Source organism: Lathamus discolor, chromosome 1, assembly GCF_037157495.1.
Source record: "Lathamus discolor isolate bLatDis1 chromosome 1, bLatDis1.hap1, whole genome shotgun sequence".
In the NCBI taxonomy this organism is placed as follows: Eukaryota; Metazoa; Chordata; class Aves; order Psittaciformes; family Psittacidae; genus Lathamus; species Lathamus discolor.
Window position 1 is genome coordinate 74,740,649 of NC_088884.1, and position 19,555 is coordinate 74,760,203.

Sequence of the window (19,555 nt, forward strand, 5' to 3'; positions counted from 1 at the left end):
TGCAAAGCTTCAATCAGCTGCCTCTATTTTTTTTAGATTTTTTTCCCTTCCCCTCTTTTCTATAAAGAGAAGGGGGGGGGGGGGGGGGGAGAGAACACAGAAGTGTTTCACCAACTTCTGTTGACTGTTCCTTTTTTCTCCTGATTGAAATGTGTTGTTAAACAAGATCCCACATAATCTCAGCAGAGGGTTTCTCTCGCTAGCTCCCTCTCCTTCTGGGAAGCCGCGATCAGTGCCATCGGCGCTTGATTATTTGCAAACTCCCTTCGCCTTTTTTTTTTTTTCTCCCCCCCTTTTTTTTTTCCTCCTCTCCGTCTCGGTCTCCGTCTCCCTCTCTCTGCCTCCGTCTCTCTCTCCCTTTCTCTCACCCCCAGTGCAACTTTTGCAAGCGCCCCGGCACACGCAGCCATGCCGCGCTGAGAGCTGGGGCAGCGCGCCAGCCCCCCTCCTTCCCTCCTTCCCTCCCTTCTTCTTTCCTCCCTCCCTCCCTTCCTCCCTCTCTCCTTCCCTCCCTCCCTCCCTCCCTCCCTCCCCAGCGCCGCCGTCCCGAGCCGGGGGGGCCCCGCCGCCCGCTGCCCCTGCCCGGCCCCGCGCCTCGCCCCGGCCCCGGCCCGGCCCGGCGCCGCCGCCCCCCACCCGCTCGCCCGCCCGCCCCGGCCGCGTCGGAGGGCCGGCAGCGGGGCTGGATGTGCCCGGCTCCCCCCGCGCTGAGGTGGGCAGCGATGCAGAAGGCAGGCGGCAGCTTCGCCTCCGCCGAGAGACACCCGCTCAAGATGGCAGATGTGTGTTGAGTTTGGGGGGCTGCGATCTCGCGTCGTTCGTGGCGGCGTTGCCATGAATAACAGGCGTCCTTGCACCGATGGCCCCCATGTACGAAGGTAAGCCCCGGCACGGCCCGCCCTGCCGGCACCCCTCGCCCCTCAGGGGAGGAAGGAGGGGGAGAACAGGACCGGGGCTCTCCGTCCGCCCCTGGTCCACCGTCCCCCAGGCGCTGTTGCGGGGAGGCTGGCGGCGGGGCACCCCCGCCCTGCCCGGACACCGGTGGGGAGCGGGGCGAGGCGCGGGTCTCCCCCCGGTCCTCCCCGTGCCCCCCTGAGCCCCGCGGTCCCGGGCGGGGGGCGGTGGGTGAAGTCCGTGCCGGTGCCGAGCAGAACAATGAGGTGGACGGAGCTTGCCCTGCGCCTGTGTGTGTGTGTGTGTGCGCGTGTGTGTGCCTGCCTGCCCCTCGCTGCAGTTCGCATTTCCAGGACCGGCCACCCCGCTCCTTTAGCCGGTTTCCCTGGAGTTCCCCCCGCCGGGGCTCTCCTCCGGGGTGCGGAGAACCCGCGGGCAGCGGTGGCGGGGAACAGAGCTACCGGCAGCCGCCTGTCAGCCCCTCCGGCTTCTCCTTCAGCCCAGCCCAGGCTGCGGCGAGGAGCCCAAGTGCCCCAACTTAGTTTTTTCAGGTTGAAAAAAATAAATAAATAAAGGGGGGGGGGTGTGGGGGGGTGCGTGTGTACGTTAGATGGGTGCTTATTTCAGTTTGGCTGTTAAAATATATATGTGTGTATCTATATATATATATGAAATGATATCAAGGTTAATTTAAATCCCCTCTCGATGCATTTATCCTCCCCCGTCACTCCTCCCGGCTCGGCGCTGGCCGGGGAGCGTTACATAAACCGGAGGGACATCCACCCACCGGGCGCTTTATCCCGCCCAGGGACCCGTCGGTCGGTCCGCGGCGGCGGAGACCCCGGCGGCCGGTGGGGAGCGAGGGATGGTGGGGGGGGGGCGGACGGGACAAGGTACTTTTCTGCCTCTATGGCGAGGCCGGTAAAACTTATCTGAGGAGAAAATCGAGCCCGGGCTGCAGCGCCCGAGAGGAGTGCGCCCGGCGGGCGGTGTAAAGTTACCGGCCTGCCGGGTTATTTCTGGGCAGCGCCGGGCTCGCCGCCGGTGCGGAGTTCGGACCCCGCGAAAGGCAGGCAGGCAGGCAGGCAGACAAAGAGGAGCGTTTTCGGCAGCGGAGGGAGGACGGCCGTGCCTCCCCGCCCTCGCCGCGGCCGAACACAGTGCTGCCGGGGCCCGGAGGCGGTGGCGGCGCCGGAGGCCGCGGGGGGGCCCCGGCGGTGGCAGCGGCTCCCTGCGCGGCGGCGGACCGGTGTCGGTGCCGGCGGAGGGGCCGCGTCGGGCCCGGGGTGCCGGTCGGGGCCGGCCCGCCAACGGCGCCCTCTGCCGGCCGCGCCGCCGAGCGGCCTCGGGCCCGGGCAGCCCCCCCCCCCCCTCCCGCAAGGCGCCCGGGCCGCCCCCGGCGCCTCCAGCGGCAGCGGGCGGCTGGGGGGCCCCGCCGCGGGCGGGGGGAGGCCGCCGCCTCGCCGCTTTCCCCCGGCCTCGGCGGGGGCTCGCAGCCCCAGCGAGTACCTGCCCGGCCCCCGCCGCGGCCCCCCGCCGGACTGGGCCTGTTTCCCCCCCCCCGATACGGCACCGGGCTACCGGCGGGCCGGTGAGGCCTGCCCGGCATCACACGGCCCGCCGCGGAGCCGGCCCAGCTCCTCCCGAGCGAGCGCCGCTGGCAGGGTGGGTAATGCGGCGATCGCTCTGAAGTTCGCTCCTCGGCGGGCCGCATCCCCCGGCCGGGAGGTGGGGTGGTTTTGCGGGGCGGCGCGGTGCCCCGCGGCGGCGCCCGGCGGCTCCGCAGCGGCCGGCGGCGGAGGGAGGCGCGGGGCCTGCGGTCAGCCCGGCCGCGCTCCCCTTCCCGGCGCGCCGCCCGCCGGCACGGCCGCCTCCCCGGAGCCGGGCAGGGAAGGGAAGCGAGAGGAGCGGAGGCCTCGGCCGCAGCCGGGGCGGGCAGGGCGCCGGCTTCCTCCCGGGGAGGTGGCGGCGGTGCCGCACCGAAGCGTGCGTGCGGTGGAAGTTTAGCCTTTCCTCAGAGCATCCTAACTTCAGCGGCGCCCGTGCTTCTGCCTGACTGGAAAAAGAGAGCAGATGGGGGGAAAAAAATGCCCTGAAAAGCAACCCATAAAAACAAATTCCCGGCAGCCGATGCAGGAGTGTCCGCAGCCAGGCTCTGCAGCATGCCTCAAGCCTTAAAGTAGGTGAATATCCCAGATGGCAAGAGACAGTGGGTAGCACAAAGCCTGATAGGGATTGTTTTATCTGTTTTGTGTTGCAGTATGTTTGCGGGTTAAATTGCTGCTGGATAGCTTCGAGGGAGGTGGAGGAGGGGTTAATGAATGTTTTTCGCCTCCTAGTTGCCGTGAGAGGTCCTTAGAATTCTCTGCAATATCGCAGTGCATAGATAAAAACTTATCGCAGGGGATGCGATTTCCTCCTTGGAAGGAGACAAGGACTGCCATCCTCCCTTATGAGCCTCACGTTATGTGCATGACCAGTCTGGTGTGTAAGCCTCCTCTGGAGCATCAGGTACGGCCAGGCCACTGAGGAGAGGGAAGGAGCCGAGGGGCTGGATCAGCACAGTGGCCACCTGCAGTCCCTTCTCTGCTGCTCCTGCTCTTAACCGGGCGGTCTCGGGTGGCACACACACATAGCCACTGCCGCCGCCACCACCCCAAGGCAGGCGAGGGTAGGTGAAACAGTATCCCCACCTTACCGATCTCAGAACATAGGCTCTTTGGCAGAAGAGGTGCCCCGGGGGAAAATGTGACACCTTGGAGTCCTTATGAAATGGTTCCAGTAGAAATTTAAGTGAGTGATAACATAGAGCACATGCACAGAGTCACCCGCCATTCTCGATACGTAGGTGAGGGTAGTGTGTGCATGTGCTGAGCAGCTGGCTTAAGTACCGGTTCTGGGAAGCAGAACTGTGCTCACCTGATATTAATAGGTGAGGCCTGATAAAAACCTGGTATGAGATCCTCCCCTCTACACACTGTGCAAGGGGAATTTTCCCATTTGGTTTAAGGAATTCAGTTTTTGCTGTCATCTTCTTTTCTGCTGGGTTTTTCTCATTCGTTTCTGGGTGTTGCAGAGCTGAGCAGTAGAATGAAGGACGTAAAACCCTACCAAGTCAAATAAACCAGAAGTAAAACCTCCAAGCGATGCTTGACCTGGATTTTAGTCTTGATTGTGAGCCGTATGGAGAAGTGTGTTGTGCTTCGAAGCAGGCCTCATCAGGTGTGATCCTGCATGGCCTCTGCTCCAGAGTTCGGGCAAACTAATGGCTGCTGTCCTGCTGAGCACCAGCTACAAGGCTTCAATAGGGACAGCTGTAGCAGCTTCACAGGAGGTGAATGACCTCAGGCAGGTGAGAATCTATTTCTTTGGAGTCTCTTCTGGGCAATGTTGCCCTTGATGTGCACGATCACCATCGGTGCGCTGGTCGTGTGACATTTCCTACTGGGCAGAGAACAGAGCCAAACCCTATGGACCAGGGGGGACCCCATTTTAAGAGGGCTCACTGCTAGACACCACCAGTGCCTGGGCTGTGGGTGTATTTCTGCTCTGGATAGGTGTCTCCAATGATTTCCTGGGTGCCTTGTACCTAGTGTCCTTCATAATTGGGTAAAAAGCGGTGTTTATATGCCTTAACCTTTATTTTCCAAACAGTGATTACCTCTGTTTTGGTTTTGTTCTTCTTTGCTTTGCTTCTTGCTTATTTCTGACAACTTTGTTGCAACTCACAGTATATTTTTAGCAGCTGCGTTGGTAGTTTTCTATGTGGGTGGCTTATGGAATTAATGGGTAATATTTGTAAATTGCACCTCGCCACCGGTGCCACTGCTGTAGCTTGGCGCAGGCAGGGACCTGCCTGCACACTGTCCTTGTCACGCGAGGGGCTGGGAAGCCAGAAAATCCGACCCCGGACGCGTCGCGAATGCGATCCGATTTAACTCCAGGAACAGGCCAGCCCTGCTGGGTTTTGAATGCGTCTTCACATTTCATTAGGGAGCATTAAACTTTCTCATTGGGGAGGCGGCACCACTGAGGCGGAGTAAAGGTCTTTGCCCCAAGGTTCGTGCAGGGAGATGATAACTTGGAGGCACTTCCTGTTTATGAATTAATAACCAGAACTTAAACGAAGTCAATGCTGGGACCAAAAGCCTAGGTTTTTATTTGCTCCGGATATGGCTATAGCCAGGATAACAGGAAGCCCCCTCCAGTTATAATTATTGTTCTTATCGTGCTGCCGTGCCTAGCAATTAAATGGGTTTGAGATGTAATGGGTGAAAAATGCAGTTTTATTTTCGGAAGAGGAAAGAGCGCTGCTGGGACCAGGGGCTGGGGCAGGCAGACAGACAACCCACTTGGACAAAGAGGCAAGCACAGTTACTTGCCACAGCCGTTGGCCCTTAGACTCTGCAGCGTGTTCCTCTGCATGGCTTAGCAGGTTGGGAAAGCCTTCTTGGCTTCAGCTGGACATCCCGGCTGGCCTAAAAGATGAAGTCATTTTCCTTCATTTTCCTTTTCCTGTGCCTTGTTTTCCCCATTTACCCAGTGGTTACTATTTCCAAGTGGTGCTTTGAAACCACTGGATGTGGTTTCATCCAGACTAAGAGTTATGCAGACCCTGCTATGCAGACCCTGATCTGTGTAGGTCTTCTACTGACTGGGGACAACCCAGAGACCTCCTTGATGCCTGTGAGGGTTTTGAACTTAGGTCAGCTCTGACTATTTATTTGGAGGCAGATAAGGTACTTGAGTGGCTAAATGAATAAGGCTCAGTTTTGGCAACATCACAGCAATAGTATATAAAAGTATGTGGAAATTTGGTCAAGGGGAGGAAAGTTCTGGGAAGTCAGATCATGAAAGGATTGGTGACGTGACATGAAGGTAAATCCCTGTCCTGGTTGTGGGCCTCACCAAGTGAGTCCTGAGTGATGGTGTGAGAGCAGGCCTACCAGATGGCCAGGTCAAGGGCAGGTTCAGCCACCTTCTGCTCAGACTAAGCTGAGATACCAGTATGATGTGGCACACTAGACCACTTCTCTTAGGTGCAGGCGTTGAATCAATGAGTTGAGGATGGTGTGTACCTTCGAGTGAGATGGCCAAGAAGAGGAGTTCTAAAGGCGTTCAGTGGTGGGCTGACAGCTATTATGGTTTCCCCACCCCTGTGCGTGTAGAGGACAGGTAGGCTGAGACTGGACGTTTTTGAAAGTTCCACCCTTTTCCTCTCTGATCCCAATTTAAGAAGATATTTTAAGGTCTGTACCTAAATATAAGCTTACAGGCAGTGCTGCTGACTTCATTAGAATTGTTTGTCTTTAAAGCTGGCCACACGCTGAAGTACCTTCCTGATTCATTGCCTCTATAGCTTAATCAGTCCATTTATAAAAATGAGGTTGTTTCCTCACCCTTTACTGTGAAATCTCTGCCCTCTGAAGGTGAAATATTATTTATAGGGCTTTTTCTTGCTTTTGGAAAGTAAACTGGGGGATAACGAGAAGCAAGAATTAAACACTATTTACAGAAAAGGTTGTTTCTTGAGCTATTTACGTACCCTAGTGTTTAACAGGAGGCCTTCTCTTTTGAAACTATTCCCCCTAGCAGTACAGAGTTCAGCTTTTGTTTTGAAAATAAACCTAGGTGATAATTTCACTCCAGATAGGGCATTTAGCAATTTGTCTGTTTGTTGTGGGGGAGGAATAGAGGCATGTTACTGCTTCCCTCATTTACAGCACAGAGCACACCTGAATCCTCCCTCATTTGGCTACTCTAGCAACTGAGGTCCTTCCTCTGGAAAGCACAAGTGCATGTGTTTTGGGACCACCTTTGAATTCAGGTAGCCTTCTGAGCTGAGTAATTTTGGTGGCAGAAATAAATCAGTCTTAAGACATCCCCACACATGTGAGCAGAGGAGCAGACCCTGTCTCCATAGGCTGGCAGAGGCATCACCGCATCTCAAAATACTTCAAAGAGTCTGGACTCAGGGCTGAAAGAATGAAAAAGCTGTACCATTAGAATTTATTTATTTAATGGCAGTAATAATAAGCTGTAATAGTGTGTGTTTATTCAGTGCTCTGTGTGTTCAAGGTGCTATATAGAGAGTAGCTGTCTGATCAAGCTACTGACAGAATGATGCCAAGGCACAGTCTTCTATTTATTTGCAGGGGGGTACAGAAAAGCTGGTGGGAGGCAAGCATCCTCAAGATGTGAGCTCTTCCAGCTGCTCCTGGGCTTGATTCTGATTTCAGGGGCCATAGTGTAGATAGCAACAGTGCCACAGAAACATGGGGAGCTATGTGGGGGGGAAGCACCATGTCCTTGCAGTGAGCATTAGCCTGTCTGCTTTGCATTCTGGAGGGAGAGGGAGTTTCATGCTGGGTGAAGGGTGGCATAGTTTGCTTCTTTGGTTTTCTTCAGCATTTCCCACTGAGTGGGACATTTGCTTGGAGAAGCTCTTTATTCACACTGTATTCTCTGTCCTGCTCACCTTCCAGGTGAGCCTGTGTTGACATCTGTCTGCGGAAGGATGAAGTAAGAGCAATCACTTATACCTCCTACCCTGGGCAGCAGGAAAGGGCACCCAGCAAGGAAGCAGTATTTGCCAGAGATACTTGAGAAACTCAGAAGGGCAGCTGTCTTCCCTGTTCATTATAACCTTTAATCCTTAAAGGCATTAGAAGGACCTGGAACAACAGAGTTACACAGTGGTACCCTGCAGGCTAACATCTCTGGCCCTGAACACTGACAGGTTTATTGTGATCTGTGGGCTATGCTGAAATGCCAAAGAAACTTATCTCTCACCAAAGTAATTGAAATCATAGGAAGTGGGCATAGGAAAGACTTCAAAAAGGGTTTCAAACCGGGATGTACTATACTAAATACATGCTTGTGTAGTGTGTTTCCTAACACACTTGTCCAGCTTATTCCTCGTGTATGGAGGGAGGGTCCACAGCCTGTGCAGGCTGTCGTTTCTGCCCTTCACTTTGTCACTGGAAAGATTTTACCTCCTCTGTTACTCCTCTGCTTTGCTTGCTGAGATTCCTTGTTGCATGCACAGTGGGTACAGGAAAACTATTTCTTCCTCTTCGTCATCTCTGTCATTGGCTTTGTGTTCCTTAGGCTACGTCTTATCTCAAATGCATCCTTCAGCTCTTTCTCCTGTCTCTTGTTCCTTCAGATTTAACCATCCTTCTAGCTCTCTGTACTCCCTTTAGGCAGTCCACCTCTCTCTGGAATGGCACTGCTAGAGCAATGCTGTACCCAGGGTCTTGTGCTGGCCGAATAGAACAGAAGTATTCTTTCGACTCTCACAGAGAGTGCTCCTGTTTGGTTTAACTTCTGCACCGTGACATTCATCTGTGTGTAGCTTGTAATGTTCCCATATTCTGTCCAAGAAGCTTGTTGCCTCATGGGCCATTTTCTATCCTGTATGTGCGGAGTTAGCCTTTCCCACCTAAATGTATAATTTTTGTATTTGTCCTGTTTGAATTCCAAGTTTTGGGAATTGTTTTGAATTCTAATCTAATTCCCCTGACTTTGCAGACCCTTCCTGCTTGGTGTCACCTGCCAATTTAAAAAAGCACAGTCTCTGTTTCTTCACCAAGATCAGCTTTGTTTTCTTCTCGGCAGTCCCAAATGGAAAGCACATAAGAAATTGTTTAATAAAAAACCAGGAACAGAACCTTGCCCTCAAAATATAAAAGAAGCTGAAAGAAACAGGAAACACTTGGCATGGTTTTCACACCTCCTGTTCTTTTATTCTCCTTTGATGCTTTTGAAGTATTCCTAAGAACAGTGTATGTGCTATAGTAGCGCCAGTGCCAAACAAAAGTGGGACCTTTCTGCAATAGGTATGACATTAATGTGAAGAGGTAGATAGTTCCCATTCCAAAAGATTTGCTTTTTATGTAGACGAAATCATGGGAAAGTGGATAATATAAACCAGCTGGGCTGTTTGGGGAGAGGAAATCAGAATTTGTGATTTGTGACAGGGGGTTGTTAGGCAAAGGGAAGGGTGGGCTGAAGGTTTGGAAAGTAAGGCAATAGGTTGGGAACAAGAGAGAAGAGGATGAGAGAGACAGGTGGAGAAGGAAGACAAGGGCAAGTGGCTGTAACTGGAGGGAGGGAGGAGATCCCTGATAAGTACATGGACTGAGGCTGTCACAGCCAGGGCTGGAAAGAAGAGAAAGCTAGGTGAAGGTCCTGGCTTGGACTGTGTTTGCAGCTGCCTTCACTGACTTCAGTCTCTTCCAGGTTTTTTCCCTGCAGTTGCTTCTAACATCTTTGAAAGGGAAGGTGGGTGAGGACAAGAGATACCACCTATATCCGAATGCTTATAGGTGGGAGGAGAGTCTGCCTGGGGATTCCCTGGTTGGGGCTGAGACCAGAGGCAAAATTAATGCTATAGCATTCCCGTAAGATCTCTGATCCTGCTTCACATGCTGAGGAAATTCTGATGAGGCAGAGATTAGCCAAAACACCAGCACTTTGCATTGATGTGAGGTCCTTCCTTGTGGTTTCCTCCCTTGCTGCCATTGCCCTTCCCACAATGAAGGCAGCTATGGAGGATGAATGCCATCTTCCCGCCTGTTCCCTGTCAGGCCTCGCATGATGAATTTTCCTGCAGTGCGCACATGTCTTTGAGGGCACATGTGACTGTCCCACTCTCTTTGTCCATGTGTCTGCTCTGCTCTCACCAACAGTCCAGGTGACAAAAACAGGTATGAATGTGGAGGCAGAGTCATCAGTGCCTGAGCCTGTGGGTGAGAACAGCACGTGCATCATGCCACACACGGATGCGAGTGGCCTGAAGGCTGGGTGCATTTTGAGTGTATGAGGTTCGGCATACTGTTCTTTCTAGTAGCAGGTCAAGTATGTCAGTATATTTGGCAGCCAGTCTACAAGATTATGGTTTTTCTCTTGGGTGAGGAGAGCAAGAAAAGCTCTTTTTCGCTTATAGTTTGGGGCCAGGGTGTTTATTTGCTACTGGATGTGATCCAGTTTCATTGCCTCTCTGCACAGAGAGGAAACAGCAGAGAGGAAACAGTCTAGGAGGTGCCTGGAGTGTGTGGAAGATAACTTCCTGACACAGCTGGTGAGTGAGCCAGCTAGGGAAGGCACCCTGCTGGACCTGTTGTTTGTGAACAGAGAAGGACTTGTGGGTGATGTGGTGGTTGAAGGCCCTCTTGGGCATAGCAGTCATGAAGTAATAGACTTTTCCATTCCTGGAGAAGTAAGGAGGGGGCTCAGGGAGCTGGTGGAAGTGCTCACTGAGCCAGTTTCCATCATTTATCAGCAGTCCTGGCTAACCAGGACAGGTCCCAGTGAAATGAAGGTTAGCGAATATGCTGGCCATCTACAAGAAGGGCCAGAAGTATCTGGGGAACTACAGACCTCTCAGTCTGACCTTGGTGCTGAGGAGGGCTATGGAGCAGATCACTTTGAGTGCCATCACACTACACATACAGGACAACCAGGTGATCAGGCCCAGTCAAAATGGGTTCATGAAAGGCAGGTCCTGCTTTGCCAACCTGATCTCCTTCTATGACAAGGTGACCCACTTAGTGGATGGGGGAAAGGCTGTGCATGTTCTCTACCTGAACTTTAGTAAAGCCTTTGACACTGTTTCTCACAGCGTTCTCCTGGAGAAACTGTCTGCTAATGACCTGGATAGGTGGATTCTTCACTGGGTAAAAAACAGGGTGGATGGCAGACCTAAAGAGTTGTAGTGAATGAAGTTAACTCCAGCTGGGAGCCAGTCACAAGCGGCGTTCCCCAGTGCTCAGTGCTGGGGACAATTCTGTTTAATAATTTTAAGAATGATCAGTACGAGGGGATTTGAGTGCACCCTCAGCAAGTTTGTTTTACGTTGGGCAGAAATGTTGATCTGCTGGAGAATTGGAAAGCTCTGCAGAGGGATCTGGACAGGCTGGATTGATGAGCAGGGGCAAGTTGCATGAGATTCAACAAGGCTCAGTGCTGGGTCCTGCACTTGGGTCCTGCAGTGCTACAGGATTGGGGAAGAATGTGTGGAAATCTGCTCGATGGGAAAGGACCTGGGGGTGCTGAACATGAGCCAGCTTGTGCCCAGGCAGCCAAGAAGGCCAACAGCATCCTGGCCTGTATCAGCAATAGTGTGGCCAGCAGGGCCAGGGCGGTACAGATCATCCCCCTGTACTGAGCACTGGTGAGTCTGCACCTCCAAAAGTGTGTTCAGTTTTGAGCCACTCACTACAAGAAAGACATTAAGGTGTCCAGAGAAGGGCAATGAAGCTGTTTAAGGGTCTGAGGCACAAGTCTGATGAGGAATGGTTGAGGGAACTGGGGTTTTTTAGGCTAGAGAGAAGGCTCAGGGGGTACCTTATCGCTCTCTACAACTACCTGAAAGGAGGTTGTAATGAGGCAGCTGTCAATCTCTTCTCCCAAGTAACAAGCGATAGGATAAGAGGAAATGGCCTCATGTTGCACCAGGGGAGGTTTAGATTGGATATTGGGAAAAATTTCTTAACTGAAAGGGTTGTCAAGCACTGGCGACCCAGGAAAGTGGTGGAATCACCATTCCTGGAGGTGTTTAAAAGATGTGTAGATGCAACACTTAGGAACAGGGTTTAGTGGTGGACTTGGTAGTACGAGGTTAATAGTTGGATTCAGTGATCTTGAAGGGTTTTTCCAACCTAAATGATTCTTTGATTCTATGATTGTGTTTATTTTTGCCTGAAGACATGTCTTTTATTTTCTAGTTACAGATTGTCAAGGCCCACAGGATGGTGGATAGCCAGCAAGATCCCTAAGTATTAGCTGCATTGGTGCGGTGTTACACTAGCACTTCTGGAGGGAATATTGCAGCAGATGATCAAGTGAGTTGATGGAGACTTGGACTCCAGCAGCAAGGCTCAGGAAATATCCAGTCGCAGAAAACTTTCAGAACATTTCAAAGAAAGTTTGTTGTTTTTTTTTTTTTTTTCAGGAAGCTCCTTTAGCTTTCCCAGAATATTTTTACTTGTAGGCAACATTTGTAAGCATTCTTTATTTTTAAAACATGGTTTATATTCTGCTCTTGTCTGCAGCAGCACCAGCACTGTCAGTGTATTTATCTTTTTGCTGTTAACACTTGCTGTTCCTGGAACATCTCCTGCTCAGCAGCTGTTTGTAGGTGTTTTCTTTTTTCTCTCCCATCATCATGTACCTTTCCTTCCTGTTCAGGGCATCCATAAACCTCTCGTAGTGACATCATAGCTGTTTCCATAGCAACAGATTATGATACTAGAACAGAGGATAATATCAAACAGGAGGAGGCAGAGATAAATTATGGTGTTTGTGTGTGTGTGTCTGAGGGCTTGATTATATTCCTACATCTCTTCCGAGGATGTTTTCTGCCTGGTTTCTCCTCTGTTTATCTTACGTGCCTTTTAAAGGTTAGGAAAAGGCAAAGGAAAAAAGAGATCTGGAGGTCAGAACAGTACGGACGCATTATTTTTGATGGTCTCTGTGTAAACCAAGTAGGCTGAGATTTATTTTTCATCTCAGTCGTATCTCTCCTGTGTCTCCTGAGAGTAATCAAGTCTGGACAAAACTTAGAGGCACAGCAGTGCCTTGGTGGAGCTTCACTTTTATTTTGATTATGAATTACTGGTAGCCACTATCAGCAAGTCAAGAACCTCTGTGCTGCAGATTTTCCAAAAGACGGACAAGTGTGGCGTAGCATTGCCCCAGAGAGCTCACAACCTGTATTTGAGAAAGGATGCCACAGCTTGAGCTTCCATGGGGAGAAGAGGGAGCAGTACCCAAAAGAAGGATATCAGCAGAATTATGATCTCTAGACAGTGCTGCGCCCTACCTAGAGAGTGGTCATGGCAGAGGTGGTCTGTTAGCTTTTCACAGTAATGTTTCTGGAAGAGCTGTTCTGGAAGTGGGTCGAGGTCCTGGTTTGTGACCATCTGCATGGCTCTTCTGTGGCTTTAGGCTGTCCTGCGAGCAGGAGCTGACAGCAGCAGGATTGCAGAAGAGCGAGTGCCCATGTTGCTCGATGCTTACATTGATAGGAAGGCTATCTCTGTGCATAAAACATGAAGTCAGAGGTGAAGAACATCCAGCTGAAGTGCATGGGGTTTTATTTTCTCCTGTGCAGCATTTAGTGTTATATTCCAAGTAGTTTGGCAAGGATTTTCAACAGGTCTCTGTTTTGCCTCCAGATAGTGGTAATTTCTGGCCATCACTGCTACTTCCCTATTTAGATGATTAACTTCAAAATCTGAAAAAACCCCACAAGAAAACCCTCTTAGATAGCCTTTTAACTCTGTATATGCATGCAGTCTTTAACTTTCCTGTTGTGGCAGAATTTATGGGGAGTTAAATGGTCTAGTCTTTCAAATACCTGAAGAAGGGCTTTCTCTAACATGGCAAATCTCTGATGATGCTCCGTGCACGTTAACAACTGAGCAAGAGTTTTGATCCAACTCTTAGGCATTCCAGTGCCCTGGGAAGGAGTGCAGGGGCGGCATCTGAAAGGAGCAGTAATAGGTAACATGGGGGCTAGTTTTAGCAATGCAATATGTTAGGGGGGAGGTAACAGACTCTTTCTATTATGGGAATTTGGCAACATGCCACAGGATGAGCTCTGGATGAGCAGTGGAGCAGCACTGAGATCAGGTGATGCTTAGCCTCCAGGTGCCAGTACATCAGTGCACAGGAGCTTTCTGGCATCTTGGTGGGCTGTTGGCAGGCTTGGTGGCCATGTCGAATGAAGAGGTTTTGGTCCAGCCTAGTGCTGCTAGGATGGGAGAGAAGTTGGCATGTAGAAACAATCAGACGAGTCATTCAGACCCTGCAGTGCCATCGCAGTATTGAAGTTACTCAGAAGATACATGAGCACAGAACACCTTGACATGAATTAACAGTTAGTTTGCCTTCATGGAAGCTTATTGGGAGCCAGAGGATTGGTAGGGTGTGTTTCCCCAGCAAGGTGCCAGCCTGGCATGCTAGCCCCAGTTTCTGAGCAGGCTGATGGTGTTCTCCTGCAGGAAACACGCTCCACAGTCAGGATATGGAGTGGTGGGGTCAAGGGAAGCTGGGGTGAGGTCCGTCACAGAAAGAAGAGAGATCACATCCTTGTCTCTGAAGCCAGATTAAAACAAAAGGACAACTCTTGGTTACAGCCAGTTTGTGGAAACCATGGAGAAACACAAGACCTCTTAACTCCTCCAAGGCGTGTGCATACAAAGCAAGTGGGGATCACATTTAGTCATAACTACAATTACAAAATTATAAATTCCTCTTTTAGCACTATCACTGGCACAGGAAGCACCTGCCTTCCCACCACATTCCCCCCTGCATTCTCTCAACATCAGAATGTGTATGTATTTAGCAAGTGGGGATAAGGAACACGATGTAAACCCCATTTTAAAATAGCTGTGCCGCCTGACAAGGCGTATCCCATTGATGGTGACAATACTTCTCTTACAATGTTGTTTCCTCATTGCTTATCTGAGGCTGTGAGCACCTGGTAATGAAAGTGCACCTTCCAAATGCCTGTGCTGCCTGAAAGCGTGTGCGAGTGAGAAGGGATGGTAGATGCTGTTACTGAGCTCTGTGTGTGAGAATACAGGTGGAAGGGTACATGTATGTATATATGTATATGTCGGACTCTTTCCAGGTTTGTAGGAATGTGTAGGAGCATGCAAATGTGTTTGAGGCTTCATCTCCTTTATCTGTAGAAGGCAAGGTGGGCCTTTTTCTCCTTAGAGCTATTACACTGTTCTCTCAACAAATTGCATTTATACCAGGGCTCTTTTCCACTGCAGGGGATGCAGAAGGGAGATTTATTATAAATATAAATTAGGCTTTCTGCTTGTTTGTAAGCTGCTGCAGCCTGTACAGGAGGAAATATAAACAAGGTGAATGCAGGGTGTTTATGTGGAGCGATGCTGTGACAGCGTATGTGTTGGCAGGAGTACTGTCTGCAGTCTCTGCGTAAGGGGTTGTGTTGCCAGTGTGAGTGTGGAAGGCTGTAAATCACAGTGTGTTCAGGAGAGGACACTGCCACTCTGCCTGTAAAAGGCAAGGAGAGATTTCTTGGAGCAATGTGACTCTTTTCAGACTGAACAAAAGGGTTACTAGAAATCTAAGCTTGAGGAAAACATCATCCAAGACATTCTGACAGGGAGTGGTCTGTAATCTACATCTACCAGCTCATCTCCATCCTGACCCAGAACAACTGCATGGCTGATATCTTCTACACATCTCTCCCAGTCCCAGGTTTTGATGGCTCTACTGAAACAGTTCTTGGGTAACTCTGCAGCTCTACTAATGTGTCTCGGGTCTTCCTAAATCCTCAGTTATTTAAGTCAAGGTCCTATGATGCAGCTGGCATCTATAAGCAAATGAAATATCCCATGGGGAATCTGTATCCATTTAGATGTGTTTACCATGTCACTCACAACCTATCTGTTGTAGGTGAGACCATCTCAGTAAAGTACCTATATCTTTTTCAGCATCCCTGCAAGTGGGTGCCTGAGCCCTGGTTTTGTTCTTGCTCAGCTGCAAACTTGAGCTACAGACTTGAAGTTCCCCTCTGTAGTACTGGGCTTGGCTTAAAAGTTATTTTGTGTTCCTCCGAAATCATTGCTGTTTCCCAAAGGAGCACTTGAGTCATTATCAATCCCTGCATTTCCTCTCAGCCAGGAAGGGTTGAAGGGGTTTCAGGAAGAGGATGCTTTACAAGGAGATGTCTGCTTTCCCTTGCTATGCCCTGTTGCAAACAGATACCAAGACTCCTGCCAAAAAGCTGTTGCCTGTAGGAAATAGTGTGCGAAGGAAGAAGATGGGATGTGAGTGAATGACAGGGTAGGGCAGAATTTCAGGCAGGGAAGCCCAGTGCTTGTCATATCAGGCCCAATAAAACAGATGCTTGTGGCAGCACTGGGGGTGAGCTAGGAAATGTGCTTATGTCACTTGGCATCTCTGGAGCAAGTTGCAGGTAATAGTTTTTCATTTCAGTTTCATGGCAGCTGATACTCCTGTCCATGTCACCCTCTTGTTATTGCAGGGCTTGGTAAGGGAACAGGGCTTTTACTCTCCCTGTGTAGTTTGTGTCCTTTCTCCTGTTCCTGGCAGCCTCTTCCCCTCTTCCACCCCCTCCCCAGCACAGCCCTGTCATGTTCTGTCATGTTTGGTTGAAGATGACCAGCCCACCTGAGGCACTTGTGGCCAAGGAAGTAGCATGCCACATATCAAGAACATGCTCACTTACCGTGGGAGCTGAATGCTGGAAAGTGCAGGTCATCCTGAGGCTCAGGGTGAGCCCTGGGGTGCCAGCAAGCACATAGGGGAGGAAGAGTGCAGGCATGGTCACATAGGTAGCATACTCTGTGGTTACCATGAAATGCTTGCTAAAAGGCAGATATTGGAAGTTACTTGGCTAACGGGGGCAAGGGAAGTGGCAGCCTCTCCTGGTGGCCTCAGCCCTCCTACCTTGCTCACTAGAGATGCAGGGCTGGGTGCAGGGGCAGGAGCTCCCCATCCCCTGCTCGCAGTATCCAGGTGGATGGGCTGCCTGTGAGCCTGCCTCTGAGGCGCTCGTCCCCTTTTCAGTTTGAGGTGGCAACCCAGCGGCACACAAGAGCTGTGAAATCCAACCCCATGTTGGGACGGGCTGCACTTAAGCCCCATGTAAGCCTTAATTTGAAGGCTTAAAGGGAACTGAAGGGAGCTGAGTGTTGCTGCTGAGTGTCACCCTTCTTGAGTTGTGACAGCCTGCCAGGAGGGGAGCCAAGGGGCTGGGCAGCCTCTGCCTTCCCAGCAGGGCCAGGAACCTGCAGCTGAACTCCTTGGTCCCAACAGAAGTGTTGGATTTGGTCCGGTTTTAAACTGTAAATGTGATTAATCACGGCTGGTGGTTCTGACCTCTGTGGTTTTCACCGGATGCCCAAAGAAGTTGTTGCAGTAATTGGCCTGTTCTGCGAGCAGCCCAGCTGGTCTCCATACGTCTGGTTACTTACGTTCATCCCTATAGTCTTGCCGCTGCCTGGTCACTGCTTCTCCTTGTGGGCAGCAGGCTCAGCTTGCGGCTGGTAGCAGATAACACCACCCCTGTGCTGAGCTCCTAAAGGCCGTGTACCCACTGCTGTGGGCCTCTGTCGTGCCTGGATCCCCTCCTCCCCATGCTTGCTCTCTGCACAGGGATCCCTTTTATCTCGTGTCCCTCAGGGGGATGCTGGGCTCCCCACACTGCTGGAGTGGGTGAGCTGTTCAGCACACAGGTAGTCACAGCAGGCTGAGGCACGCTGTGCCTTCATGTTTCTGTGTCTGTGATCCTGGTTAATTTATTGCAACAACTGTTGTTGCATTCACATAGGGTCACTTCTACATTGGATACTTTCATTTCTTTCAGAGTCCTGTCACTGCTTAAAACACATCTGTAGTTTTAGGAAAGCCACAGAGCGTGTGATGCTGTGCCTGGGTTTGGGAGGGGGATTTTGGCAAGGGGCAGATCTGTGGATCACTTCTGAGGATGGCCTCCAGCACTGTGCCTGCTGTATCACTTTCCCAGCACACGTGTACCTATGTGCCTATACAGACCCATGTGTGCGGATGTCCCTAGGAGCATCCTGTGGCATTCTGCCCACCTTTCTCCCCCACATCAGGTCTGTGGGACTTCAGCCAGGACACTGGAGAAAGGGTCACTGGTGTTTGTCAACCTTTACAGGAAAACAGATGTTTCTTAAGCCAAAGCTAAGACTGTAGCACATGCTGGAAGGCTGGAAGGTAACTGTAAATCCTAGGTCCCATTTGCACAAAAACATGGGTTCCAGTCGTAAGGTGTTTTGCCTTCCCCTGTCTGTACCTTCGTTTCAGAAACATGTAAGTTTAGTTTGGATTCCTTTTTTCAAAACAACACAAAATATATCTTGGGTGAGGGACTTCCAAATTACATGTGACATAAAAGGAATAAGGGGGATTTTGGATGCTCCATGGAGTAGGAATCCATGGATGTTTGCCATTTATGCACTGTTGGTGGGGAACACTGAAGAGACTGAGTACACTAGGAGAACAGTAATGATACTTGCAGCCTCTTACTGGTAGGTCTGCTGCTCCGATCAGACCTCTCAACTTTCTTCTGGCCCAACACATGAGACCCCACACACTGAGTCATGTTTCAGGCATGAACCTTATGTGTAGGGTCATCTGGTGGTTAAATGTCCTGTCATGCAAAGGGGAGTGGGCTCTGTGGCAAGGCTGCTGCAGGAGTGGGAGGTGATGCTGGCTGGCTCCTTCCAGGGCAGAAACCTGCAAGTTGCCTCTGCCTCTCTGAAGAGGCTGTCCCTGGTTTGTCTGGGTACTGGTGAGGCTGTGCCTCCAACACTGTGTTCGGTTCTGGGCCCCTCACTGCAAGAGGGGTGCTGGAGCAGGTCCAGAGAAGGGCAACAGAACTGGTGAAGGGTCTGGAGCACAAGTGTAATGAGGAACAGCTGAGGGAACTGGGGTTGTTTAGTCTGGAGAAGAGAAGGCTCAGGGGGAACCTTATCGCTCTCTACAGCTACCTGAAAGGAGGTTGTAGTGAGGTGGGTGTGAGTCTCTTTTCCCAAGTAACAAGTGGTGAGACAAGAGGTAACAGCCTCGAGCTGTGCCAAGGGACGTTTAGATTTGATACTAGGAACTATTTCTTCACAGAGAGGGTAGTCAGGCATTGGCACAGGCTGCCCATGGCAGTGGTGGAATCACCGTCCCTGGAAGTGTTCAAAAACCATGTAGATGGGGCCCTGAGTGACATGGTTTAGTGGTGGCCTTGGCAGTCCTGGGGTAAAGGTCGGGCTTGATGATCTTAAAGGTCTTTTCCAACCTAGGTACAGACCTACCCGAGAGTTCATGAGGAGGCAGCCATGGCAGCGGTTCCCAGATTCACCTGGGGATCAGTAGTGATGGCACACTTATGCTGCTGAAGGCCTTACCCATAGCAAAGGTTTTGTACACATTTATTGGCTGCTTACCAGATCTCAGAATCATTAAAAAGGGCAACAAATGGGCTAAGACAGCCTGCGAGGCTGGGCTACCCTGCTGTGGCTTCCTCTGAGAATCAGTCAGGAGGACCATGGTGGCAAGGGTGCATGGTGGGAGCTCTGCACTGAGATGTGTCAGGCTGTGTGCCCTTGGTGCTCTGTTTCCAGAGCTGCCAGTGCAGTGTTTTTCACCTGCACTCTGTCTAGGAGGAAAAAACTGTAGAGTTGGAGGCTTGTCCATGAGACACTGGCTGCTCTGGCCCTCCTGTTACTGTTGGCTGAGGAGAGGGAGAGTTCTGTGTCCTCTCCTGCCTTTCAGCCAGAAGGAATGCATGTGCTTGGGGGCTTCCTGGAATACTGTCTTGCCATGCTGATGGGTTTCATGACACCACTTTTAGCACCTGAGGATAGGTGTGAAAATGGAGGAGGTGGAGGTAGTGGTGGTAGTGTGAGTTAATACAAAACCCAGTGGGAAGCAGCGGCAGGCAGTATTATTTCAGTGGTTTGAGCCAAAACTTTCTCTCTCGCTCTCTCATTAAATTACAACTAATGCAAGTAGCATTGTGAAGGAGGAATTTGGGAACTGTTGTTCATCATCCAGTCGCTTGTAACGAATGTGCTGCTCAGTGCCATAGCCCATAGCTTAGCTGAGAAGTAATTCACTTGGTATTTGCAGG

The 19,555-nt window shown here is 51.1% G+C and overlaps 1 protein-coding gene across 7 annotated transcripts in view; it reads left to right on the forward strand.

Annotated features, from left to right (window-relative positions):
* The first annotated feature begins 615 nt into the window (after nt 1-615).
* Nucleotides 616-19,555, forward strand: part of HIPK2 (homeodomain interacting protein kinase 2) — a 138,209-nt gene continuing 119,269 nt past the window's right edge. For 3 of the 7 annotated variants that reach the window (XM_065680677.1, XM_065680687.1, XM_065680725.1), the window contains exon 1: nt 617-878. In XM_065680677.1, the coding sequence (XP_065536749.1) occupies nt 860-878 (19 nt within the window). In that variant the 5' untranslated portion in view covers nt 617-859. Of the gene's footprint in view, nt 879-2,456; nt 2,560-2,843; nt 3,074-11,652; nt 11,742-19,555 lie in introns of those variants that run through there. The other 4 variants (XM_065680716.1, XM_065680711.1, XM_065680694.1 and 1 more) reach the window with 4 other exon arrangements.